The sequence below is a fragment of the Arachis ipaensis genome, chromosome B6 (genome assembly GCF_059453495.1).
Source record: "Arachis ipaensis isolate K30076 ecotype BB chromosome B6, ASM5945349v1, whole genome shotgun sequence".
NCBI classification, from domain to species: domain Eukaryota; kingdom Viridiplantae; phylum Streptophyta; class Magnoliopsida; order Fabales; family Fabaceae; genus Arachis; species Arachis ipaensis.
In genome coordinates, this window is record NC_142441.1 from 129,811,535 (window position 1) to 129,834,465 (window position 22,931).

General features: G+C 35.1%; 3 protein-coding genes across 3 annotated transcripts; 1 reads left to right on the forward strand and 2 right to left on the reverse strand.

Annotated features, from left to right (window-relative positions):
- Positions 1 to 339: 339 nt before the first annotated feature.
- Positions 340 to 6,371, reverse strand: LOC148562732 (serine/threonine-protein phosphatase 7 long form homolog). The gene is made up of 4 exons (XM_088490973.1): positions 6,312 to 6,371; positions 1,303 to 1,841; positions 954 to 1,041; positions 340 to 873 (listed from the first exon to the last, which is right to left on the reverse strand). Exons 1-4 carry the CDS (start codon positions 6,369 to 6,371, stop codon positions 340 to 342), a joined length of 1,221 nt encoding a protein of 406 aa, XP_088347099.1.
- LOC107604900 (UDP-glucose flavonoid 3-O-glucosyltransferase 7-like) lies at positions 4,989 to 18,270 on the reverse strand. The gene is made up of 2 exons (XM_016306614.3): positions 16,731 to 18,270; positions 4,989 to 5,170 (listed from the first exon to the last, which is right to left on the reverse strand). The coding sequence occupies exon 1, from the start codon at positions 18,206 to 18,208 to the stop codon at positions 16,760 to 16,762; it is 1,449 nt and encodes a 482-aa protein (XP_016162100.1). The 5' UTR covers positions 18,209 to 18,270; the 3' UTR covers positions 4,989 to 5,170; positions 16,731 to 16,759.
- On the forward strand, positions 8,077 to 8,712 carry LOC148562733 (uncharacterized protein At4g02000-like). Its single transcript, XM_088490974.1, has one exon. The coding sequence runs from the start codon at positions 8,077 to 8,079 to the stop codon at positions 8,710 to 8,712; it is 636 nt and encodes a 211-aa protein (XP_088347100.1).
- Positions 18,271 to 22,931: the final 4,661 nt, after the last annotated feature.

Genomic DNA, 22,931 nt, shown 5'->3' on the forward strand with positions numbered 1-22,931 from the left:
AATGAAGCGAATGCGATTGCAAGGCAGCACCCCGTTTGGTGTTTCGTCTTTTATGCGGATGGTGTCAGATAACCCCAACGGACTAAAATGGCCCTCGACTGGAATTACCAGAATGTGGTATGTAAGGCTCAGCTGCCTGAGGCGGCTGTGGTTCCGATATATATGCTGCCTGCTGCTGATATGCCGGCCACTACTGGGCATATGCTGGATCCTGAAACTACTGGGCATATGCCGGGTCCTGAAACTGCTGGGCATATGCCGACATCTGAACCCGGTGCTCGTACGCCGGGACGCTCATATGCCGGCATCTAATTAACATTTAAATACAATTAATAGTAATTACTGATTACAATTTATAAACCTAATAATCATAATACTAGGAATTAATAGCGATACCTGTTCCTGTTGCTCATGAGGTGGGACTTCCTGGTGAGGGCCAGCTGGTTCTTCCTGTTGCTGCTGTGGTTCATCGGCGCCAACCTGTTCGCCTGGAACTCTATCTGACAGTCGGAGGTGAATCCCATACTGCTGCGTGTACCAGTCGTAATACACTGGGAGAGGATGGAAGTCAATAATCTCCTCACCTAGCTGCAATGTGTTGTAGCGGTCAACTGTCCATCTGTTAACCCATTGAATGTAAATCCGTCCCCACTCATGGTTTTGTGCTCCTGTCAACCGCTTGCAGTGATCATAACTAAGGTCGAACGCGGGGCCTGGTGGTAGCTGCTGCATCCCGAACTGTCGTCTGACCCGGTCTGTCGGGTGCCATTCTATGCACTCGAATGACACTAGAGGCGACTGGGTGGAGCATAGAACCAAATGGGGAGCGAGGACATCCAGAATCCCCACTCCCATATATGGTCGCCATATAAACTGCACAATAGTTACCAAGAGACCGGTTAGAAAAACTATTCTTCTGAATAAAAACTTTGGACATTAATGGTACAACTTACGTCGTCAACTCCCATGTCGTCGAGTCCTCGCCTAAAATGCGCAGTAGACCGCTGTATATTTCTCGTATGTCGGCGCCAATGACTCCACCTAACGAAAACAGAATAACAATATTAATAAGAAGAACAAAATAATAATAATAACAATAACGATAAAAGCCAATACCGTCGCGCTAGTGGAATACCAACATCGCCGAGTTGATCGCGGGGTATAGGTGCCAGGAACGGCATACGCTCCCACGCCCAAACAAAAAGTAGTATCAGTGGGCCATCCATTTCCTTGCAGTTGTATCGTGATGCACGACACAACGATCTGTATAGGTGTGCCAGATTTGCTGCCCCCTAACTATACCCTGAAATCCGGTGGAAATCTCGAAGTAGCGGTAGAAACTTCGAGTTCAGTGAAACAGTCGACTTATCCGGAAACACAATTGTTCCGAGCACGCAGAAAATGTGCGCCCGGACGTACCGCTCGAGGGACTCCTGAGTATCACAAGGCTCGCTGTCTCTGCACCGCCGGACCCAAGCAATATGTAGCTTCCCGAACACGTGATCGTCCGGACCGGGCTCCCGACCAAAACACGCAATGCAGTTCTCCACCAAAAACTCGTGGCTGCTATCTGATCTACCTGTAACGGCCTCCTCATTAATCGGGTGACCAAGAATATAGCTCACATCTTCCAGCATCACCGTCACTTCACCGACCGGAAGATGAAATGTGTGAGTCTCCGGCCTCCAGCGTTCCACCAAAGCACTCAGTAGTGCAGAATGACCTCTCATTTCGCCTACTCGCGAAACGTGCTGAAATCCAGTCAATACCAATGTCGCTGCAGCTACCTCGTTAAAGGTATCTAGCGGATCCAATTTTCTGAGCAACAAATTTCTGATAACCTGCAAAAAGAAAAATGATAATTATTAAATTCTAAATAATATCGGTTAATAATTTGTTCAAAAAAAAATAATTAGCAACAACAACTAAACAGTATTATTATTATTATCTTAAAACATAATAATAAATTATTAAAAAATCATAAATATTAATCTATTATTTATTAAACAGTATTATTAATTGGTGAATGCTATCGTGATGAAGAACATAATTTTCATCAGCTGATTAAATTACGTGGAATGCACAATTACATCACGCGTGTCCCTTATTTTCTGAGAAGAAGAGACAGCTTCTGAGGTGCTGCAGGAGATTGTATTATGTCATGTCTCTCTTCTGTGGGATTAGATGAAGTTAATGACATTAATTTTTTTTAAGTTAATGACGACATTGTTATTATGTTAGTTAATCTTTTGGGTCTTTTTGATGGATTGGCCAGGTTTTTTTGTTGTGATTGGGACATTGGGTATTATGGCTAATATTTGTAATCACTAGAAAAATTAGAATTTTGGTGTCACAAATTTAAGATTAGAACCCATTATGACAAAAAAGAAAGAGATTAAAACCCACGTTCTTAGACCAACTGAAATCATAAAAATAATAACAATGATAATAAAATAGAAGAGCATGCTTACTATGATGGTTTTGAATTAAAAAAATCGAAATAAATAAATTAATAAAAACAAAAAATATAAATTAAATGATAAAAACTAATTTTAAAGTTTTGTAATTCTACCATTTGTATATTATTAATTATTTATATTATTTTATTAAATAAATTATCATTTGTACCCATGAAAGATATAAACGCTGACAAATACACTAATGTAAGAACAAAACGACAATTGTAACTACGGAAGATGGGCTTCGTATGCCAACAGTACCCGGACTTAAATTACGCAATTGATCTGTTAGGGTACTCTTGACACACGGAAACTATCTTCCGTGGTTATAATTGTCGTTTTATTCTTATATGAGTACATTTGTCCGTGTCAGTATCTTTTATGGGTACAAATGGTAATTTATTCTTATTTTATTTTTTAACTTGTGTTGGTCCATTATTGTTATTATTCTTTAATATCTATCTATCATTTATGATGTTTTTATTAAAATAAATATTCTAAAAAAAATTAATTAGTTAAATTTTTTGTTAATAAGAATTTGATTAGTATTTAAAAATTATCATTATTATTTTATATTTTTATTAAACAATAGAGGAGTGTATACTAATATTTTGTAATTAAAATTAATATTTTAATATAAATTTTTTAATATTATGAATTTTATATTTTACTTCTTCTCGAAAGTTTTCGGTCACACCTATTTCTATAGATTGATGCCCTAGAACCCTTCACATTACACAAGGCATATACTGATTATCACAAGTATATTTTTCTTAATTTTTTATGATTGTTATTATTTTCACACCAAAATCTTAATTTTTTATGATTGTTATTATTCTCACACCAAAATTCTTGCTTTTTTTTTAGATATGGGTAAAATCTAAAATCCGAATCTCCTCTTACATTTTCTACCCCAAACTCATTCATTCCTCCCTCTCTACTACACATGCAATATCCTTCCTCACCCAAAATCAGCCTCTCATAAAAAAAGAAAACATCGGCAATAAAGAGGCATCTAAAGTCACCAAGCTTTCTGAATGATGGCAAGGTTGCACAAAATACTGGTTCTAATACAACTTAATTTAACTTTGCTAATAAAAATAGAGTTGTTGCTTCACTTTTCGTTCTCATCCGGTGCTGTCGATTCTATCTAAATTTGGCCAAAAGGGATAGAAGTAATAGCGCCGAATCTGGAGAGAATCAACAACACCAGATCGGAACGGAAAGTGAAGCAACAACTCTATTTCCATTAGCAAAGTCAAATTAAGTTGTATTGAAACCGATATTTTGTGCAACTTCGCGGTCGTTTAGAAAGCTTTGTGACTTTAGATGCCTCTTTATGACCTATGTTTTTTTTTTTTTTTCATAAGAGGCTAATTTTAGGTAAGAGAGGATGCTGCATGTGTAGTAGAGAGGGAGGAATGAATGAGTTTGGGGCGAAAAATGTAAGAGGAGATTTGGGTTTTAGATTTTACCCATGTCCAAAAAAAAAGGGCAAGAATTTTGGTGTGAGAATAATAACAATCATAAAAAATTAAGAAAAATATACTTGTGATTCTCAGGGTGTGCCTTGTGTAATGTGAAGAGTTCTAGGGCATCGATCTATAAAAATAGGTGTGACCGAAAACTTTCGAGAAGAAGTAAAATATAAAATTTATAATATTAAAAAATTTATATTAAATATTAATTTTAATTACAAAATATTAGTATACACTCCTCTATTATTTAATAAAAATATAAAATAATAATGATAATTTTTAAATACTAATCAAATTCTTATTAACCAAAAATTTAACTAATTAAATTTTTTTTAGAATATTTATTTTAATAAAAACATCATAAATGATAGATAGATATTAAAGAATAATAACAATAATGGACCAACACAAGTTGAAAAATAAAATAAGAATAAATTACCATTTGTATCCATGAAAGATACTGACACGGACAAATGTACCCATATAAGAATAAAACGACAATTGTAATCACGGAAGATGGTTTCCGTGTGTCAAGAGTACTCTAACGATCAATTGCGTAATCTAAGTCCGGGTACTGTTGGCGCACGGAGCCCATATTCCGTGGTTACAATTGTCGTTTTATTCTTACATTAGTATATTTGTCAGCGTTTATATCTTTCATGGATATAAATGATAATTTATTCAATAAAATAATATAAATAATTAATAATATACAAATGATAGAATTACAAAACTTTAAAATTAGTTTTTATAATTTAATTTATATTTTTTGTTTTTATTAATTTATTTATTTCAATTTTTTTAATTCAAAACCATCATAGTAAGCATGCTCTTCTATTTTATCATCATTGTTATTATTTTTATGATTTCAGTTGGTCCAAGAACGTGGGTTTCAATCTCTTTTTTTTTTGTCATAATGGGTTCCAATCTTAAATTTGTGACACCAAAATCCTAATTTTTCTGGTGGTTACAAAAATTAGCCATAATACTCAATGTCCCAATCACAACCAAAAAAACATGGCCAATCCATCAAAAAGGCCCAAAAGATTAACTAAAATAATAACAATGTCGTCATTAACTTAAAAAAAAATTAATGTCATTAACTTCATCTAATTTCACAGAAGAGAGACATGACATAATACAAGCTCCTGCAGCACCTCAGAAGCTGTCTTTTCTTCTCAGGAAATAAGGGACACGCGTGATGTAATTGTGCATTTCACGTAATTTCATCAGCTGAAAAAAAATATGTTCTTTATCACCAAAGCATTCACCTTATTAATTATTAAAAATTTGAAGCAAACTTATTCTCACTATCATAACTAATATTATAAAATAATTATAATAACACTCTAATTATAATAATAATTACTCAAATATAACAATAATAACAATAATAATAACCATTTATTATATTATCTATAACATACACGATTTGTTATTAACATACAGTATTAATTATTATTACAAACCTTAATATAGTATTAAACATAATAATTTTTTTAATTAAATATTATTAAAAAAACCGTTTACTGTTAACAGTATTATTATTATTATTATCATAAAAAATAATAATAAATTACTAAAAAATAATAATAAATTATTACACATTATTGTTATTAAAAATTATTAATAAATTATTCTCATTAACATACCCACTATTATTATTATTATTATAATAATAATAATAATAATAATAATAATAATAATAATAATAATAACAACAACGTCACTAACAACACTGCCTATTAATAACAATAATAATATAATACCAGTATTAAAAAATTTAAACCGTAATGAGAAATAAATAACAACATAATATTAGTTATAATAATATTAATAACCCCAATATTACTAATTACAACACAAATAAATAAATAAAATTCGAATAAATCTATATATTTATTGTTAAATATTAAAAAAAAATTACTTACAAATTGAGGATGATCCAAATACTCAATAATATGTTCTTCTGGTTTGGTATAGTCATGCACCATTTTTTTTTCCTATACTGTGCCCTTCTTCTTCACCAAGCTCCTTCTCACAGTAAACTTTCTTTCTCACTCTCCCTCAACTATTTTTCACTTTGCTTCAGTAACTAATTTTTACTTTGCTTCCTTCCATCTGCGTTTTCCGCTTATAAGCACCAAGCTGAGACACCCGTAGAGTACACGTGGCGTGCATGCAGATAGGGAGCCTGCAAAACGCAACCTGTGTTTGGCTCTGCTACGTTGACAAACGCATCCTGCGTTTGGCTCTATTCCTGTTAGCATGCAGGGGACATTTCGCTTGCTGGTTCTCCTTCCTCACCAATCGCAGCCTGCGTTTTGCAGGGCCTGCAGTTTTTTTATTCCAACGCCTGCAAAACGTTACCTACGTTTTGCAGGTCTCTGATCAACACAGATCCACAATTTGGGACAACACACCATGCATCCATATACACGTTGATCACCAATCATTTCTCCATAACCAAATTAATTTCTGGCAATTTTTTGGGACCAATTTGACTATTGTTTTTGATACATTATTATGAAAGTCTAGTTTTGCCTTGTGGTGGCAGTATAGTGTTTCACGTAACTTGTATCTTCCAAGATTGGAATGTGATCAAAGTCTTCTCACTGCTCTCAAGTATTTAGGGAACTTTATTTTTTTTTGTTCACAATATTCTCCAACCTAATAGATCAATAACGAATTTTTTGCGAATCAAAGTTCTATTTAAGATCGTTGACGAATAGGTTACTGCATGTACAAGGCGGGATTCGAATCCCTGATAATTGCTTAAGTGAACTAGTGAATTAATCATTAGATCAATCAAAGTTGGTTATTTAGAAAACTTTATATTAAATCGTATTTACTCAATTGTCATCTTTTTGTCATTGGGCGGGGGTGAGATTTGAACATGAAACTTGAGGAATGAAAAGTGTTCATACTCTGCCTCATATAATTTAGGACCATAGGCCCAATAAAGATTTGGTCCTTTTTTAGAAAGTCCAATAGGTTGTAGGATCCGCCTGCTCGACTTGCTTGGAGCACGGGTTTCATGACCCATGTTTGACCTGAATTGCGCCATAAGCATAGCTCCGTCACCCACTACCATAGATGCTATCTACAAGTCAATAACCACCTCAACGTGGAAAATTTTTTCCATTTACTAAGGAAGTAACGGAAATGGATCATCTCCATTTTTTTCAACACTTGAGAGAATAAAGTGTGATCTCTCACCTTTAATTCTATAAGTGGGACCAAAAATAAATAGAAGAGAGAGCAATGAAGGGTGAGATTAAACACTGGACACCATTCAGTTTTTTTTTTCACTGGAGAGGATCCACTCCCGGAAGTAACTACCCACTACTACAAGTGGAGAGATACAAAAGTAATAGCCAACTCATCACTTCTTACTATAAATACTCCATCAAATCAATGTATTTTTCAACTCTAATTCACTAAAACTTATCTAAAATTTTTACTAATTTAAGTATTAGATTCCCTTATAGATACTTCCCACCATCTACTTAAAAACGTCAAACAACCTCATCTTATTGGTGAACACGTCGAGACCTTCAATTCAAAGGAGTCTGGACCTCATGTCTAGGCCCATAACACTTTGGTTTCAGGTATTTTCTTAGAACATAAAGCAACTTGATAAGGAGACACGTACTCGCATAAGGAGAGAGCCGATAGAACAATAGGTTCTCTTAAATTTTGAATATTAGTCCTTGTGTCAACCTGCTTAACTAGAGATCAATCAGCATTGTCCATATTCAACACATTAAACCCTTAACACTGATTCTTTTCACTAGTATTATCTAAATGTGTCCATCTTTAGCTTCTATTATCCCCTCATCTTACAAAAGACTATTCTTGATCCTCTACCCACACCAAAACCTTTCCCAAACCCAAAACAAAAATCCATCACACCTGCAACCACATGTAGGAAAAAAAAAGTTCTTAGAAACACACTAAACTAGCACTAAGGAGTGTTAAAAAGTAAGAATGGAAAACTTTGGCATGGAACCTATTGAAGGCAAACTAATCAGCATTCAACTAAACATAAGCCAAGGTTATGATCCAGATTGCCTCAACTTGGTAGGCAAAATAATCACAGAGAAAGAAGTCAGATTAAGGTGACAAAGAACATTATCATGGGCATTTGGGGCAACCCAAAAGGAGTGACGATATCGGAGGTAGGTAGAAATAAGATACTTATAAGCTTCAAGGATGAGAAGAAAGGCAATCAAATGCTAAAAAATGGTCCTTGGAACATTAAAGGCAATTTGCTCAACCTGCAGAGGTGGTCACAAAACGCTTCATTTATGATGTTTTCCATGACTTCATGGACTTGGATACAGATACATGGGATCCCAGTAGAGTATATGAATGAGAAAACGGCTAAAACAATCGGATATATGCTGGGAATTGTTGATAAGGTTAAAGATCCGAAGCAAGACGGGGTGCTGATGAGAAACTTTCTCAGAGTCACAGTGACCATAGAAATTACAAGACTGCCGCAAACAAGTTTCTGGCTGAAAAGGGATCAAAAGGAGAACAAATGGATAAGCTTCAAGTATGAACGATTCCAAGAGAGCTATTATTTCAATTGTGAAGTCATTGGGCATGAAAAGAAGAGTTGCACACAACCTATGGCCATGGTCAGCTTGGATCCGACAAAATCAAGGTACATAGTAGAATTAGGAGTCAATAGTACTAGAAAGTTATCTATCTCAGAGGGTGGAAGAAGCAGGGGCATCCACGAACAAACAGGAGAAGAAGAAGAATAGACAAAGAGGAAGATGAAGTTCACAAGAAAATTGGGTTTAACCAATGGTCTGAAGATAGTAGGTATAACCAGTAGTCCAAAATAGTGTCAAAAGAAGATGTCACATCCTATAGAAAAATTTCACATGAATTGAAGGAGTAGGGCGGTAGTTACGCACCAATAAAAGAGACATCAAAGACACTAGCACAAGGAAGTAGAGCAGAAGAGCAAAATAGAAATCTTTTCGCTAACTTTGAAACTTTCAAAGGAGTTCAGAGAGAGAAAGACAAAGATAAAGAAAGGAAAAGAAAAAGTGGATGATGATATATATATAGAGAGCAAAGACAGTAGGGGTTTTTACTTTGAGCCAAGCATTCCACTTGAGCCTAATAAAGAAGATCAAGAGGAAAGGCACCAAATAAAGTCTCAACCGTCTAAGGCCCAACCAAACATGAAGAGTATGGAAAAAGAAGACACATCACAAGGAGAAACAAAAAGTTCAAAGCAAAAAATTTTTAGAGTCCTTCTTCTCAGAGGCTAAAAGCCCAAATCACACAATATTAGTTGAGGGACAACAAAAGAATAGAGTAGAAGAATTATGGCTAATGCAAAATAAGGAAGATAGAGAAAAACTTAGAGAGGGTTATGAAAAAGTGGAAGCGACATGGCATTGGTGCATGGGAGAACCAAAGAACGGCAAGGGGACCACCAAGAAACACGAACAAAGACAAGAGTATTCAGATGGGCTGGAGGGAAATATTATGTTGAACTACCAATGGAAGAGGAGTTAAACACTAGGGAGTCAGAAACCATACCCATACCGAATTCGGAGGAGGAATTAATTAATTGTGTTAAAGATAGTATTAGGCTGAAAAGAAAATGAGAAGGAACAAACCTAAAGCTAATTGAAGACAAGGAATAGGTAGATGAGCAAGAGCAATAAGGAGTCAAGAGAGAAAAGCGGGAGAAGACGATCAATGAACTAGCAAAAAGTGATTTCTTAGGAAAGCAAGCAAGCAAATAAAGTTGAGGAGGTGGGCCTAATCAAGCCCCCACCTCAACCATGAAATTGATAAGCTAACACTGTCGCAGAGAAGCGGCAGCCACGACAGGTTCCGAGATAAAGAAGCTGTGCAAATAGCATAAGCCATCCATGATGTTCCTCATAGAGACTAGAGCTAAGGAGGAGAAGATTAGGAGTTTAGCAAAAAAAAATGACAATTTGAAAAATATTTTTGTGTAGAACTTCGGAGGCTGTCCGGTGGTCTATGTTTAATTTGGAGGAAGTATATGGATATTTCAATTCACTCTTAGAGTCAAAATTGCATTTCATGCTATATTAATGATAACAGGGGCAATAAGTGGAGATGCAATTTTATTTATGGCAATCCAACGTTCAAAAGTAGGAGAAATCTTTGGCTGCAATTAGCAATGCAAAATAATTTGATTGATGAACTAGTTTACTATATAGGAGACTTTAATGATATACTGGATCAACAGAAAAAGGTCAGAAAGACCTCAAAACCAAAAAATCACATTGAGGTATTTAGAGAGTTTGTCAACAAGAAAGATCTTATGGACTTAGAACAAAAATGGAATAAATTTACATGGTTTAGTAACCCAAGAAACGACTTTATAACTAGGAAAAGGTTGGACAGAGTGATGGCTAACTGAAAGTGGAGAAGACTCTTCCAGCATGCAGTTCTCACATCTCCACCAACCATCAGCTTGGATCACTGCCCTCTAGTCTTGGATCTCAAACCAGAAAGGATTAATTAGAGACTTTTTAGATATGATACGTTTTGGGATGACTATGAAAGCTGTGGAGATACCATTCAAAGAGCTTGGGTGAGGGGATCAGACATACAAGGAGGGTGGAGGAGCTCTTAGAAAAACTAGATAACTGCAAGAGAGACCTTAAAAAGTGGAGCAGAGATAGATTTAAGAGAGCGGATAAAGAGGTTGTCATGTGATAGGAAAACCTGCAAGAGCTGCAGAACTCATATTTGACTGTGAAAAACAAAAGACAAATCCAAGAAGTAAAAGAGAAGATCACAGAGATTTGGAAGAGGGAAGAAAAATACTGGGGACAAAGGTCGAGGTTGAAATGGATAAAATGGAGAGATAAGAACACTGCCTTTTTTATGCCTCAACAATCCAAAGAAGATATAGAAATAGAATTGAAAAACTCAAGGATACAAATGGAAAGTGGATCCAAGGTCAAAATGTAGTGAAGCAACTCATAGAGGACCACTACAATGCCCTTTTCAAGACTAGAGGACAGGTAAACATGAAGGAATTCTTGGAAATAATCCTCACTAGAGTCACAAGCTAGACAAATGAAAGGCTTATGGAGATGGTTTCGAATGAAGAAATTAGAAAACTGGTGTTCAGTATGGACGGCTTGAGAGCCCCAGGTCCAGACGGTCTAAATGGGCAATTCTACCAAAAGCATTGGGGAACCATATGAAAATAAGTTGGGGAAGTAGTAAGGAATTTCTTTGAACAAGGAGAGCTTCCGGAATAAGTTAACCAAACTCATGTTGTGCTGGTACCGAAGGCTAAACAAGCAAATAGTCTTAACCAAGTCAGACCAATCAATTGCTTATTACATATACAAGATCATTTCAAAGGTGATGGTATCCAGGCTAAAGAATATTATGGAAGAGATTATTTCTTTGGTTCAAAGTGCTTTTGTAGGAGGAAGATTAATTTAAGACAATACTCTCATTATGCAAGAAGCATTTAACACACTTAATGAGAAGGGACGGAAAAGCTCCCAAGACTTGGTGATCATAATGGACATCAACAAGGCCTATGACAAGATGGAGTGGGATTTTTTGGAAGAAGTACAAAAGGTGCTTGGGTTGAGTCAAGGGTGGATAAAGATTATCATGAAGTGTGTAAGAGGAGCTAAATATAAATTCAAGATAAACAAAGATCTCACCAAAGAAATTGTCCCTCAAAGAGGTCTGAGACAGGGAGACCCTTTTCACCCTATCTTTTTATAATAGCTTCTGAAGTTCTAACTATTTTAATGAATAAAGCCATGAAAGGTTGATAAATGGGGTCAAATTATCCCTAACAACCCTAGCCATTACTCATATCCTCTTTGCTGTTGACTATATAATTTTTTCAGGAGCATAGGACGAAGAAGTCTATCAACTCTTACACCACGACTTCTGGACAGATGATCAATCTGGAAAAGCCAGAGATCATTTTTGGAAAAGAAGTATCTATACAGACTAGTAAGGTCAATATAGAAGACATTCTTGGAATACCTTCCTGGGACAACCCAGGCAAATATTTAAGGATATCGGCCAAGTTAGGGAGAGCTAAGAGTAAGTCGTTAGAATGGATAGAAGAGAAAGTGGCTGGGAAGATATAGGGATGGAAGGAGAGTCTGTTAAATCAAGCAGGTAAAGAGGTACTCATAAAAATAGTAATCCAAGCTATTCCCTCTTATGCAATGAGCATCTTAAAATTTTTCAAAAAATTTGGCGAAAAATATTTCTCCAAGATAGCTAAATTTGGTGGAAATCGACTGGTAAGGAGAGAGGGATAGATTGGAAGAGCTAGAAAAAGATGTGCGCAGGCAAAAAAGCTGGAGGAATAGGCTTTAAAGAATTCTATCACCAAAACATGACCCATCTAGCGAAATAAGCATGGAGACTAACGAATAACCCAGAAGCTTTATGGCTAATATTCTCAAGGCCATATACCATCCAGAGGAGGAATTCTGGGAGGCAAGGAAAAAGAGAAAAGCTACTTGGACTTGGAACAGTCTCATGCAAGAAAGGAACTTTCTGAGGAGAAAAGGGAAATGGAGTGTAGGAGAGGACAGTAAGAGCAATATATGGGAAGATAACTGGATTATTGGGCAAATTCCCCACCAATCCTCCCCAGCTATCTTCCCAAGATATTTGTTGGTTCAGAGACTGGTACTAAAATTTCTGTCTCTATCTCCAAAATTTCAGTACCTCCAAAAAGTGGGGACACAGGGGACTAAAATTTTTAGAGATGGAAACTAAAACTTTAATAACATTTTATATCTAAAATATATTTATTTTAATTAATTAATTCCAATTTTACCCTTTGTACAAATTAAATTAGAATTTCATTCTTATTTCAATTTCTGTCTCCCACTTTGCACCAAACAAAATACTGAGATTTATTTCAATCTCTGTCTCTTAGTTTTTGTCTCTCAGTCTCAGTCTTTCTGTCTCTATCTCTCCACCAAATGCTACCTTAGAGATATCACAGCCAAGGGCATGAATTTCGGCTTCACTTGGACCTTAAGGGATGCAAATATCTTGACCCATTCTGTTGCAAAACTCAAAGCAGAAGACAACCTCCCATCCAACTGAAGCACAAGATCAAATGGGTTTTTGGCAGTTATAATCAACTCGGAGAGAAACCATACGGTTATAATAGATTGTTAATCCTTCCCTTGGTTATCTCTGACCGTGCTTCAAACTCCCCCACCTCCAACAACCATTGCAAAAATAGAAAAGCTCAACACAGCGAGCTCTGGTCCCCCTGATGAGTAGCAGCCAAAAGTGACATAGGGAGAGAGGTGCCCAAGCTATGGCTAAGGAGCACCAACATCCATTGCACCAGAGGAGTTGACACGGGTCCCAGAGCCGTGGAGAGCACCAAGCCAAGTCATCTATCTCTCACTCGCTAGCGGGAAGTGAGCTTTCCTTCCCCAGACCCAAGAGAGATTCACCCAGGACAGTGTAGTTGTTCTCTCTCCCCAAAGTGTGATTCGAGATCACCGAGCGGCCGCAACTAAAAGTAACTAGCATCCAATGACTAGGAGTAGCAGAAGGGAACTTGGTTGAAGTTTTGATTGATGGCGACAATGACATAAGTTCTGGCGCATCTGAAGTGGTTCCAATTCCAGAATCCCAAAGCGCAAGCTTCTTCCGTCAACACGACATTAAGCACCAACAGTACGATCATCATGATTTGAATGGATTAGTGAAGGCAAATGCGATGTACTGTTTGAATTTGTGTTAGGTGCGAGTTGTTCCGAGTCGGGTCGGTTTCATACCCTACCTATGACCAAAAAAAAAAAAAAAAAGAAAGCAACTTAATTATTACTAAGCTAGATTGCTTCATATTATATATTCTGTTTTTTTAATATATTACATAATCATATATTATATTTTCTAATTAAAATATGTCTAAAATATTTAATTAAATATTATTTTTATATTTGTTTAATTTTTATTTTAAATTTATATTCATTCTTTCAAAAATTAACTATTTTTTAATTGTACAAAATTAGTAAAATAAACATTAAATTTTATTAAACTTCTATAAAAAGTAAAAAAAAATATTTTTATTAATCATAAAATAGTTATTTTTGAATTATAGATGTTTAATAAAATTTAATATTTATTTCAATAATTTTGTATAATTAAAAAATACTTAAACTAAAAAATAATGAATATAAAACAAAAATAAAATTGAATAAATATAAAAATATATTTAATTAAATATTTTAGATTTTATATATTATTAAAAAATATAATATATGGTTACATAATATATCTTTAAAAAAAGTATAATATATAACAAAAAGCTGCTTTGCCTAGCGGTAGGCAAGTTGGCGAATCTTAGTCAGCATTCGACAAAAAAAAGTCACCACCATGAAAAAAGATAGTAATTGAATAATATGTTTTAAAATAGTAATAATTTAATAATTAATTCTAAAAATAGGGACAGATAGATAAAAAATAAAAAAATAATTCTAAATTACTATTCAAGTGGAGAGATTCAATAATTTTGATATAAATCAAATATGAAATTGACACATCAAAAAACGAGAATAATTTTATGATAGTCAAGATTCAAGTTTGATAAATATGCTTTCAAAAAGAAATTTATGAACCAAAACTCTAAGAAAAAGTCTCTGGTATGGATCATATGAAATATGAGTTAATAGTTAAAATCGTCCCTAAAAGATACCTCGATCTCCATTTTCATCCTCGAAAGATAAAATTAATCGAATTCGTCCCCGAAAGATACCCAACCTGGTCACGTTTGTCCTTCCGTCATCGCCTTCACTGAGTTGGCAAACGTTCGCTGACGTGTGTCGTTAACTGCCAGCGTGGCAGACGCCAAGTTGTACCCTATTGTTGCTGACAAGATAAGTCTTTTATATCAAATCAAATTAGTCCTTGAGTAGATAAACCCTAATACCAAATTCAACAATAAATTAGTTGCCTTCAACACTTTCAGTGGCCATAGACATCAGAAAAAGCTATAATTGTTAGTTCGCTGCGAGGATGGAGATAGAAAATGGAGGTCGCATGCGTCACATGCGATGCTAAACCTTACAGAAAGTTGCACGGGAGCATGGCTGGAGGCGTGCTTTAAGCACAAACACGCCCACGCGTGCACGTTCCTGACGTGTCCGCGTCAATTGCAAAATCAGCCTTCCACGCATATGCGTCACCCACGCGTACGCGTGACCCTACAAATCAGCGTAAAGAGGTGTCAGGTCGAAAGTTGTGCTGGCCTGGTGCGGACACTGTGCCCAAAGCACAAATTCACCCACGCATACGCGTCCCTGACGCGTGCGCGCCATTTTCAAATTCTGACTAGTCACGCGTACGCATCAATGACGCACACGTGTCACACATTATTTTGGCACACACCCCAAGACAAACAGAAAGTTGTGCGCGCGCAAAGAAGCCTTCGCAAGAGTAGCACAAACACGGTCACGCGTACGCGTGACCGACGCCCACGCGTCACCTTCCAATTTTTTTGCGACCCACGCGTACGCGTGGAGTACGCGTGTGCGTCACTAGCGCAACACCACCAGATCCCTGCGCCGCCACTTTTCTTATCTTTTCTTTTCTAATCCTTATTTCTCTCTTCTTTTTTTCTCTTTTTTCTCCTTTATTATCTATTCTTTTTCTCCTTCTCTTCTCTCCTTTCTCCTTCTTTCCTCCTCCCTTCTTTCCTTCTTTTTTCTTATTTTTTCATTAGTGTTAAATTTTCTTATTCAACTGTTACATCTTTTTTTGAATTATTCTGGTGTTTCATGACTTGTTTTATTCTGATTGGGTATTATTATTCATAAGTCAATGCTATTCTTTTACGATACTTGCATTCCATTTGCATTGATATGCACTTATATTATCTTGCATTACCCACTCCCTCTCCCCCATTTAGATAAATTTAATAGACCTATTAAAATATTTTATGAATTTAAACTTGACCTATTAACAGAATTAAATTTTTAAATTAACTTAAATTTAAAATTATTTTATAATATATCAGGCCAACCCAAATCGAATGCATGCCAGATTACCAGCACTTAACAAATCACTGGCCCTTTTTTTAAGGTAATAATATCGATTATTGGGGCAGCAATTTTTGTGATTTGTAACTATCAAATAGCCATTAATAATAATTTTAATGGTATGAGATTGGTGTAAACTTTTATCTAATGACTTACTTTTCTTTGCTGATTATGTACTAGTTAGAATTTAACAAAGTTGCTACCTCCTAAACTTTTCCTTACGTGAAAGTAGGTACTCCAAATTCGTTGGACGATCCATTTTTTTCCTGTCCTGCCCTAACAGCTGTGTATATCACCTCTCCAGCCAAGTATGCATTTCACCTAACCCAGCCCAATATTAAAAATAATTTCCGACCACTTAATATCGCACTAATAAAGTTCTAATAATTTTATATTTAGTCACTTGTCTTCAAACTTTAATTTCCAACGTAAAGACAACCAAATTCCAACCATTTTCTTTCCATTATCAGATAATAATCGTCTACTCAAATTAAAATTTTTGCATTCCATAATATTCAATTATTTTTCATTTATCTTTTTCTTTTCTATTTATATTTTTTTTATATATTTTATAAATCAACATTCTAAATAAATATGAATTAATATTTTATCATCGATTCTCACTTAAAAATATTTTCATGATGATAGTTAAAATATTTATATATATATTATATTATTTATTTTAATTAAATATATTAAATTATTTAACTATTATGGAGTACCTTAACCTTTAGCTTGTTTATTTTCAAATTCAGCTCGAGAGAGAAAGTGAAACCAACTCTTGAATTAAAGCATTGAAAGCTGAGTAAGAGGATCCATTTTCTTCCACAGCCTGCTTGGCCAACTGAGCAAGAACCTTCACTTTGTTCCTCATTTCCTCTGCTTCCTCCCCAATCATTACTCTCTTCAAAGCTTTCTCCAATGCATCGCATCCAACACATTCACCCTCCAACCTAACCCCTTTCACAGCTTCCACAGGCACTCCAATTTCAAGAACCTCGGTCACCAACTTCTCGTTAAAAAATTGCTCGGCGACAATAGGCCAAGTGATCATCGGCACCCCTGCAGCCACCGCTTCCAACGTCGAATTCCAACCACAATGCGTCACAAACGCTCCGACCGCTTGGTGCTCAAGAATCAAGATTTGAGGTGCCCAACCTCTTATAATTAGTCCCTTACCTTCCATTCTCTTCTCGAACCCTTCCGGTAGCCATTCCGCCCCGTCTTTCTCGTTTTTCTTCACCAACCAAATGAAACGTTGGCCTGAGGTCTCAAGACTCAATGCAATTTCTCTAAGCTGAGAATCTGGCATGCTTATTAAACTTCCAAAGCTAACATAAACAACTGAATTTGGTTTCTTTGTGTCAAGCCACTTTAAGCACTCAAACTCATTAATCGTAGTTTCTTTTCCCCGGTTTGCCTTCTCTCCTGTGTCCTTGTTACAGAGAGAAACAGGGCCTATAGGCCATGCTTTTCTCCCGAATTCGTTCTTGTAGAAATCTGCGTACACATTCTCGAGTTCGTAGAAGCTATTGACAACAACGCCATAACTCCTGGCCTGTGCTTCCTTTGCATCTTCCAAGAGCTTGACAAACTCCGTGCTGTTCTCCTTGTTGGTTATGAAAGCCGGCACGTCCTTCCTTGTCATTTTAATCTCGCCGGGAAGGCGAGGAACGAGGAAGGAATCCGAATCGGACGAGACATTCTTGTGCGGCTCGTAAAGTCCCATGCAATCGGAAGCGCACAAGGAGAAGAAACAAGTGCCGTGGAACACAATCCTCGGGATCCCAAACTTGGAAGCAGAATCTGTTGCCCAAGAATAGAATGCATCAGCAATAACACAGTGTGGATGTTGCTCAAGAAGTAGTTCTTCAAAGGGTTTTTGCAACAAAGTAGTGGCATGAAAAAACGCGAGGAACAAATCTTGGGAAGGGACTGAGTCCATGTTTTCACACCCCTTGGGTAAACCTGCTTCCTCACAAGGGAACTCAATGGTTTGGATTTGGATCACGTTGTGATGGTGTGGTTTTGATTTTTCTATGGCTTTGGAGATGAGTGATGCGTTGAGTGGGGTGGTGACTATGGTGGACTTAACCCCTTTTGTGGCAAATAATTTGGCCATATCAATGGTAGGAATTATGTGCCCATGTGCTAGGAAAGGAAATAACAATATGTGTAGGTTAGGATTTGAAGTATTCATCTTTTTTCTAATTATGGGTAGGAAGATTCAGACTTATGCATATACGAGAGGAAGAAGGAAGTTGCCGTGGCTATTTGCATTGGCTATGTTAGATACTTCGTAATCAATTTATAGAAGAAAAAGAAATAATAGTTACAGATTAACGTTGGAGGAATATCAAAATTTTATTATGTTTGATTATTAGTTAATCAATAATATTTAAAAATATGAGATAAAGTACGTTAGATAATTAGATTAAAAAAATTAAATTAATAATTTAATAATAATTAAAATCATTAAATTCTGATAGTCCCTTAGTATATTTTTTATAGTTAAAATGGTATTTGTTAAAAGTTGACATTAATTTAATTTGGTACTAAAAAAACTAAGCCTAAAATTTATGTGTAATTATCTTTGTGTGAAATTCGTGTAAAGTTAATATTTGAGAATTGTTAGATGATAATTAAATCAAAATTTTTAACTATCAACTTTATATGAAGACAATTATACGTGAATATTTATTTGAAATAAAAAATAAAAATCAAACCAAACACATTCTAAACGTTTCAAATTGATCTCCTAACAGTAAATCAAATTATTTATCCGTCAGTAAAACCATACACATCACAAATCAATTTATATTATATATGTCTTATCATTTATATTATTATATATGTCTTTGATAAACCATAAATGTGAATTGGAGATGAGCATACCCGTTAAAAATAATTCTTAGGTATTTTGTGAGTAATTTTATATTTATTTAAGTGTTATTAAGTTGATAAAAAAAATTTTAATAAAAAAAAATTTTATTTTATTTTTTAGTATGTTTAGTAAATTTTTAGTAATAAAAGTAAAAGTATTAGAAAAATAAAAAATATCTTTTTGAGAAGTTATTATTTCTATCTTTTTTTAAAAGATCATTTTTTAAAAAAAAATATTTTTCACGTAATAAATTAATAAAAAATACTTTTATATAATTATACTCAAACATAATTGATAAATAAAAAGATTCTTTTGTATGAGATATCCAAAAATAAAATTACTTTTACTTTTTTATAAGATTTTTTGAAAAAAAATAACTTGAAAAAAGATCTTTTTTTTTAAAAGCTCACCCAAATAAATTCTTAGTACTTTTACTCTCTAATTTATTAATTTTTTTATGTTAACATTATAAGTTTATCATATTTATTGTTTAAATTTAAAATATTAATAAACTAAAAATTAATCTCAAACTAATCCATATTATTGAGACAAAATTAAATAGATTATACATAATAAGAGTATTTATTTTTTCGTAAAGTACAAAAGAGATTATCTTTAGTTACTAAGTTTATATAAAGTATAGGAAAAATTTTAAGTGTACTGGAGAACACCGGTGTTCTAGTTGTTTTAACTGTTGATATTAATTAATATATATTATATATATTTTTTATAATTTAGATCAACAGTTAAAATAATTGAAACACTGGTATTTTCGATATACTTAAAACTCTTCCTAAAGTATAGTACTATGACTAAACTCTCTCTCTTTCATTTATCTTCTACTTGTATAAAAGCTGTAGATTTTAATCCCATGTGGCAATTTCTTTTTTTTTTTAATTTAAAAAAATTCAAAAAAGGAAAACGAAAAAAGAAAGAGCTTTTTGATCCTTCCTTGCATTATAACATTAACTACGTGAGTCTCTCTCTCTCTCACTTGTTGTTTCGCTGTCACTCTCAAATTTAAATCTTTCAACCCCGTTTTCCTTCCTCCAGTTCGTATTTCTCTTTAAGTTTGGCTATTCTCTCAATGCTGATATGCTCTCTTTCTCTTTCCTCTAGCTCTTTCTCTCTTGCTGGTCTTCGCTCTTTCTCTCTGAACTACATCCTCTATGTCATGGGTCTGGTCTCTATCTCTAGCAGACTTTGTGTGATGCGTTCTCTCCCAGTCTCTCCCAAACTCTAGGTTTTGAACCTCGGTATTCACATTCTGATTTATATTTATTTTCCATCGTCGCCATTTTTTTTCTGATTTTCGTTGTTTCATTCAATTTGACGACAAGAAGACTAATTTGATTGCGTTGATTGTAGCTCTTATCATGAAAGGTTCAAAGTGGAAAGAAAAATTCAACAGAACTGATCCCAAGTAAGTATTGTTAATTTTTGTTCTGCTTATGGTTATTCTATCTTTTTTTTATCTAACTCGTGTTTTTAGGGTAAATTGGACAAAATAATTAGGGTTTAGGATTTTCTAATTTTGAGATGTAAAAACTATAAAGATAATGAGTTGATATGAAATTTAAGGTATTAGATATTTCGATTTAGGTGTTCTGTGTGCTATTTGTGTGGTGTTGTCAGGTTTTTGTGATTTAGGTATTCGATGACAATTCGAAAGTAATGAGAATATCTAATCAAAATTTAGGATGGATAACCCCTATAGTCAACTATCTTAAATGTAATGTCCTCCCTGAGAATAAAAAAGATGCCCGAAGACTCATAAGGGAGGTGCAACATTACACATTAGTCCACAATGTCTTATATAAAATAGGGATATCAACACCTCTCTTGAAGTGTGTTTCGACCTCTAACCCAAAGGAGGTCCTAGAGGAAGTAAACAATGGCATATGTGAAAACCATTTGGGATCCTGGTCACTAGCCAAGAAGGTGATCTGGGCAGTTTCTTCTAGCCGGCCTTAGAAAAGGAAGCAACCGAGTTTGTTAAAAAGTGTATACCTTGTCAAAAACATGCCAACTTCCATGTTGCATCCCCTGAAGAGCTTATTAGCATTATCTCGCCATGGCCATTTGCAAAATGGGGCCTTGATCTCCTCGGACCATTTCCTCAAACTTCGGGACAAGTCAAATACCTCATAGTAGGGATTGACTATTTCACTAAGTGGACCGAGACGGAGCCACTAGCAACTATCACTAGCCAAAGAAGTCGAAAATTTCTCTACAAGAACATTATCACAAGGTTTGGAGTTCCCCACTCCATTACCACGGATAATGGAACCCAGTTTACCGACTCAACTTTTAGAGATTTGGTGGCTGACTTAAAAATAAAGCACCAATTCACATCGGTGAAACATCCTCAGGCCAATGGACAAGTTGAAGCGGCAAACAAAGTCATACTGGCCGGGCTGAAACGCCGACTACAAGAACTAAAGGGAGCATGGGCAGATGAGCTCCCTCGAGTCTTATGGGCGTATCGGACAACCCTTCATTTCACAACAAGGAAGTCACCTTTCCAACTTGCTTACGTAATGAAAGTCATGATTCCCATAGAAATCACTGAAGAATCGCTCCGGTTATATTCTACAATGAAGGGGCCAATACTCGGGCACACAAGAAGAGCTCGAACTCCTCTCAGAAGTACGAGAATGAGCTCATATTAGAGAGGAAGGACTAAAACAGAGGATGGCCCCGAGATATAATCAAAAGGTGATCAAAAGAATTTTTGCCACCAACAGCCTCATACTGATCCGAAATGACATTAGAGTCCAGAAGTCAAGCGAAGAGAAGTTAGCAGTAAATTGGAAAGGACCCTACAAGATTGTTGAGGTCTTAGGAAAATGTTACTACAAAGTGTCCGACCTGCAAGGACGGGAGCTCCCGAGGTCTTGGTACGCGTGTAACCTAAAGAAGTACTACAGTTAGGAAGTAAGCCTTGTTTCCTGGTGTACTCTTTTTTCCGACCTTAAGATTTTTTTCCTAAAAATGATTTTTGCCTAAAAGGGGTTTTAACAAGGTACCACAGTAAGGGCTAAGGGCAGACAAAACACTTAGTAGTAGGTTTATGTAAAGGAATTTCTTATCCATTAATAAAAATTCCATTTTCTTTTAAAGAGAAGTTTCCTATAAAATGCATTAATTTAAGTTTGACAAACCGCAAAAATTATTGCCTGACCTAAAATGGTCGGCAAGATGAAGCGACATGGTACAAATTAATGTAACAAGTTATGTAAACAACTCGTGAAAACTAACCTCAATAATAAGACGAAATAGAAATGAAGTGTAGAAGTAACTTAACAAAGTCTGACTACACGAAGTCGGAACTTGAAAAGGAAATCCATATAAATGAATTCATTTCTTAAATTCGGCAAAGAAACAGCATCGAAAAAGTTGCTAATGTAAACCCCAGATAATTAGTAAATAATTAACAAATAAATTAATTATTATTCAAAGAAATTAGAAAATTAAATTTGATAATTTAAAAAGGTAAAAATAATTAAAATATAAATTTTGACACTAACTTTAAAGGGTTTGGGTAAAAAAAGGGCCGACAAATCGAACCGATTGGACCGAGCCTAAGCCCAACATATAAAGCATGCAAACTCAGCCTCCTTCCCTTCATAATTGAAGGAACACGCTGGATTGGGGAGAAGGGTGAAATCAAAGAACCTTAACCCTTACTTTAATTTCAATCCCATGTAACTTTCAATCTGGAGCTCCGATTGACAAGTCGTCAGCGGCCACGCTTTTGTCTTGGAATTCTCTAAAAAACCCCTGAAACAATTTGCTAAGGAAATTTCATTTTCTCACCCAGACTTCCCCTTTTTAGTTTCAAAAATCTTGGATTTTGGGTATTGATAAATTGAATGATTTTGATGGTTTAGGTAACTCTAGCTGTAGGTAATCACTGGGTTTTGCCTAATTATCCGTGGGTAACGGTAAGGAACTTGAAACTCTTGTGAATTCTTTAATTATATGACATTAGGTATTAAAGTTGTGAATATAGATGTAATGATGTGAATTAGGTGGT

What these genes read in the sequence shown, in the direction of transcription:
- LOC107604900 (XM_016306614.3), bottom strand. Translation starts at nt 18,208, where the DNA reads ATGAATACTTCAAATCCTAACCTACACATATTGTTATTTCCTTTCCTA.
- LOC148562732 (XM_088490973.1), bottom strand. Translation starts at nt 6,371, where the DNA reads ATGGATGCATGGTGTGTTGTCCCAAATTGTGGATCTGTGTTGATCAGA. An exon ending in TGATCAGAGACCTGCAAAAC is followed by an intron (nt 1,842 to 6,311) that starts GTAGGTAACGTT and finishes TTCTTTTTGCAG; the next exon opens with GTTATCAGAAATTTGTTGCT. An exon ending in ACGACATGGGAGTTGACGAC is followed by an intron (nt 874 to 953) that starts GTAAGTTGTACC and finishes ACTATTGTGCAG; the next exon opens with TTTATATGGCGACCATATAT.
- LOC148562733 (XM_088490974.1), top strand. Translation starts at nt 8,077, where the DNA reads ATGGGCATTTGGGGCAACCCAAAAGGAGTGACGATATCGGAGGTAGGT.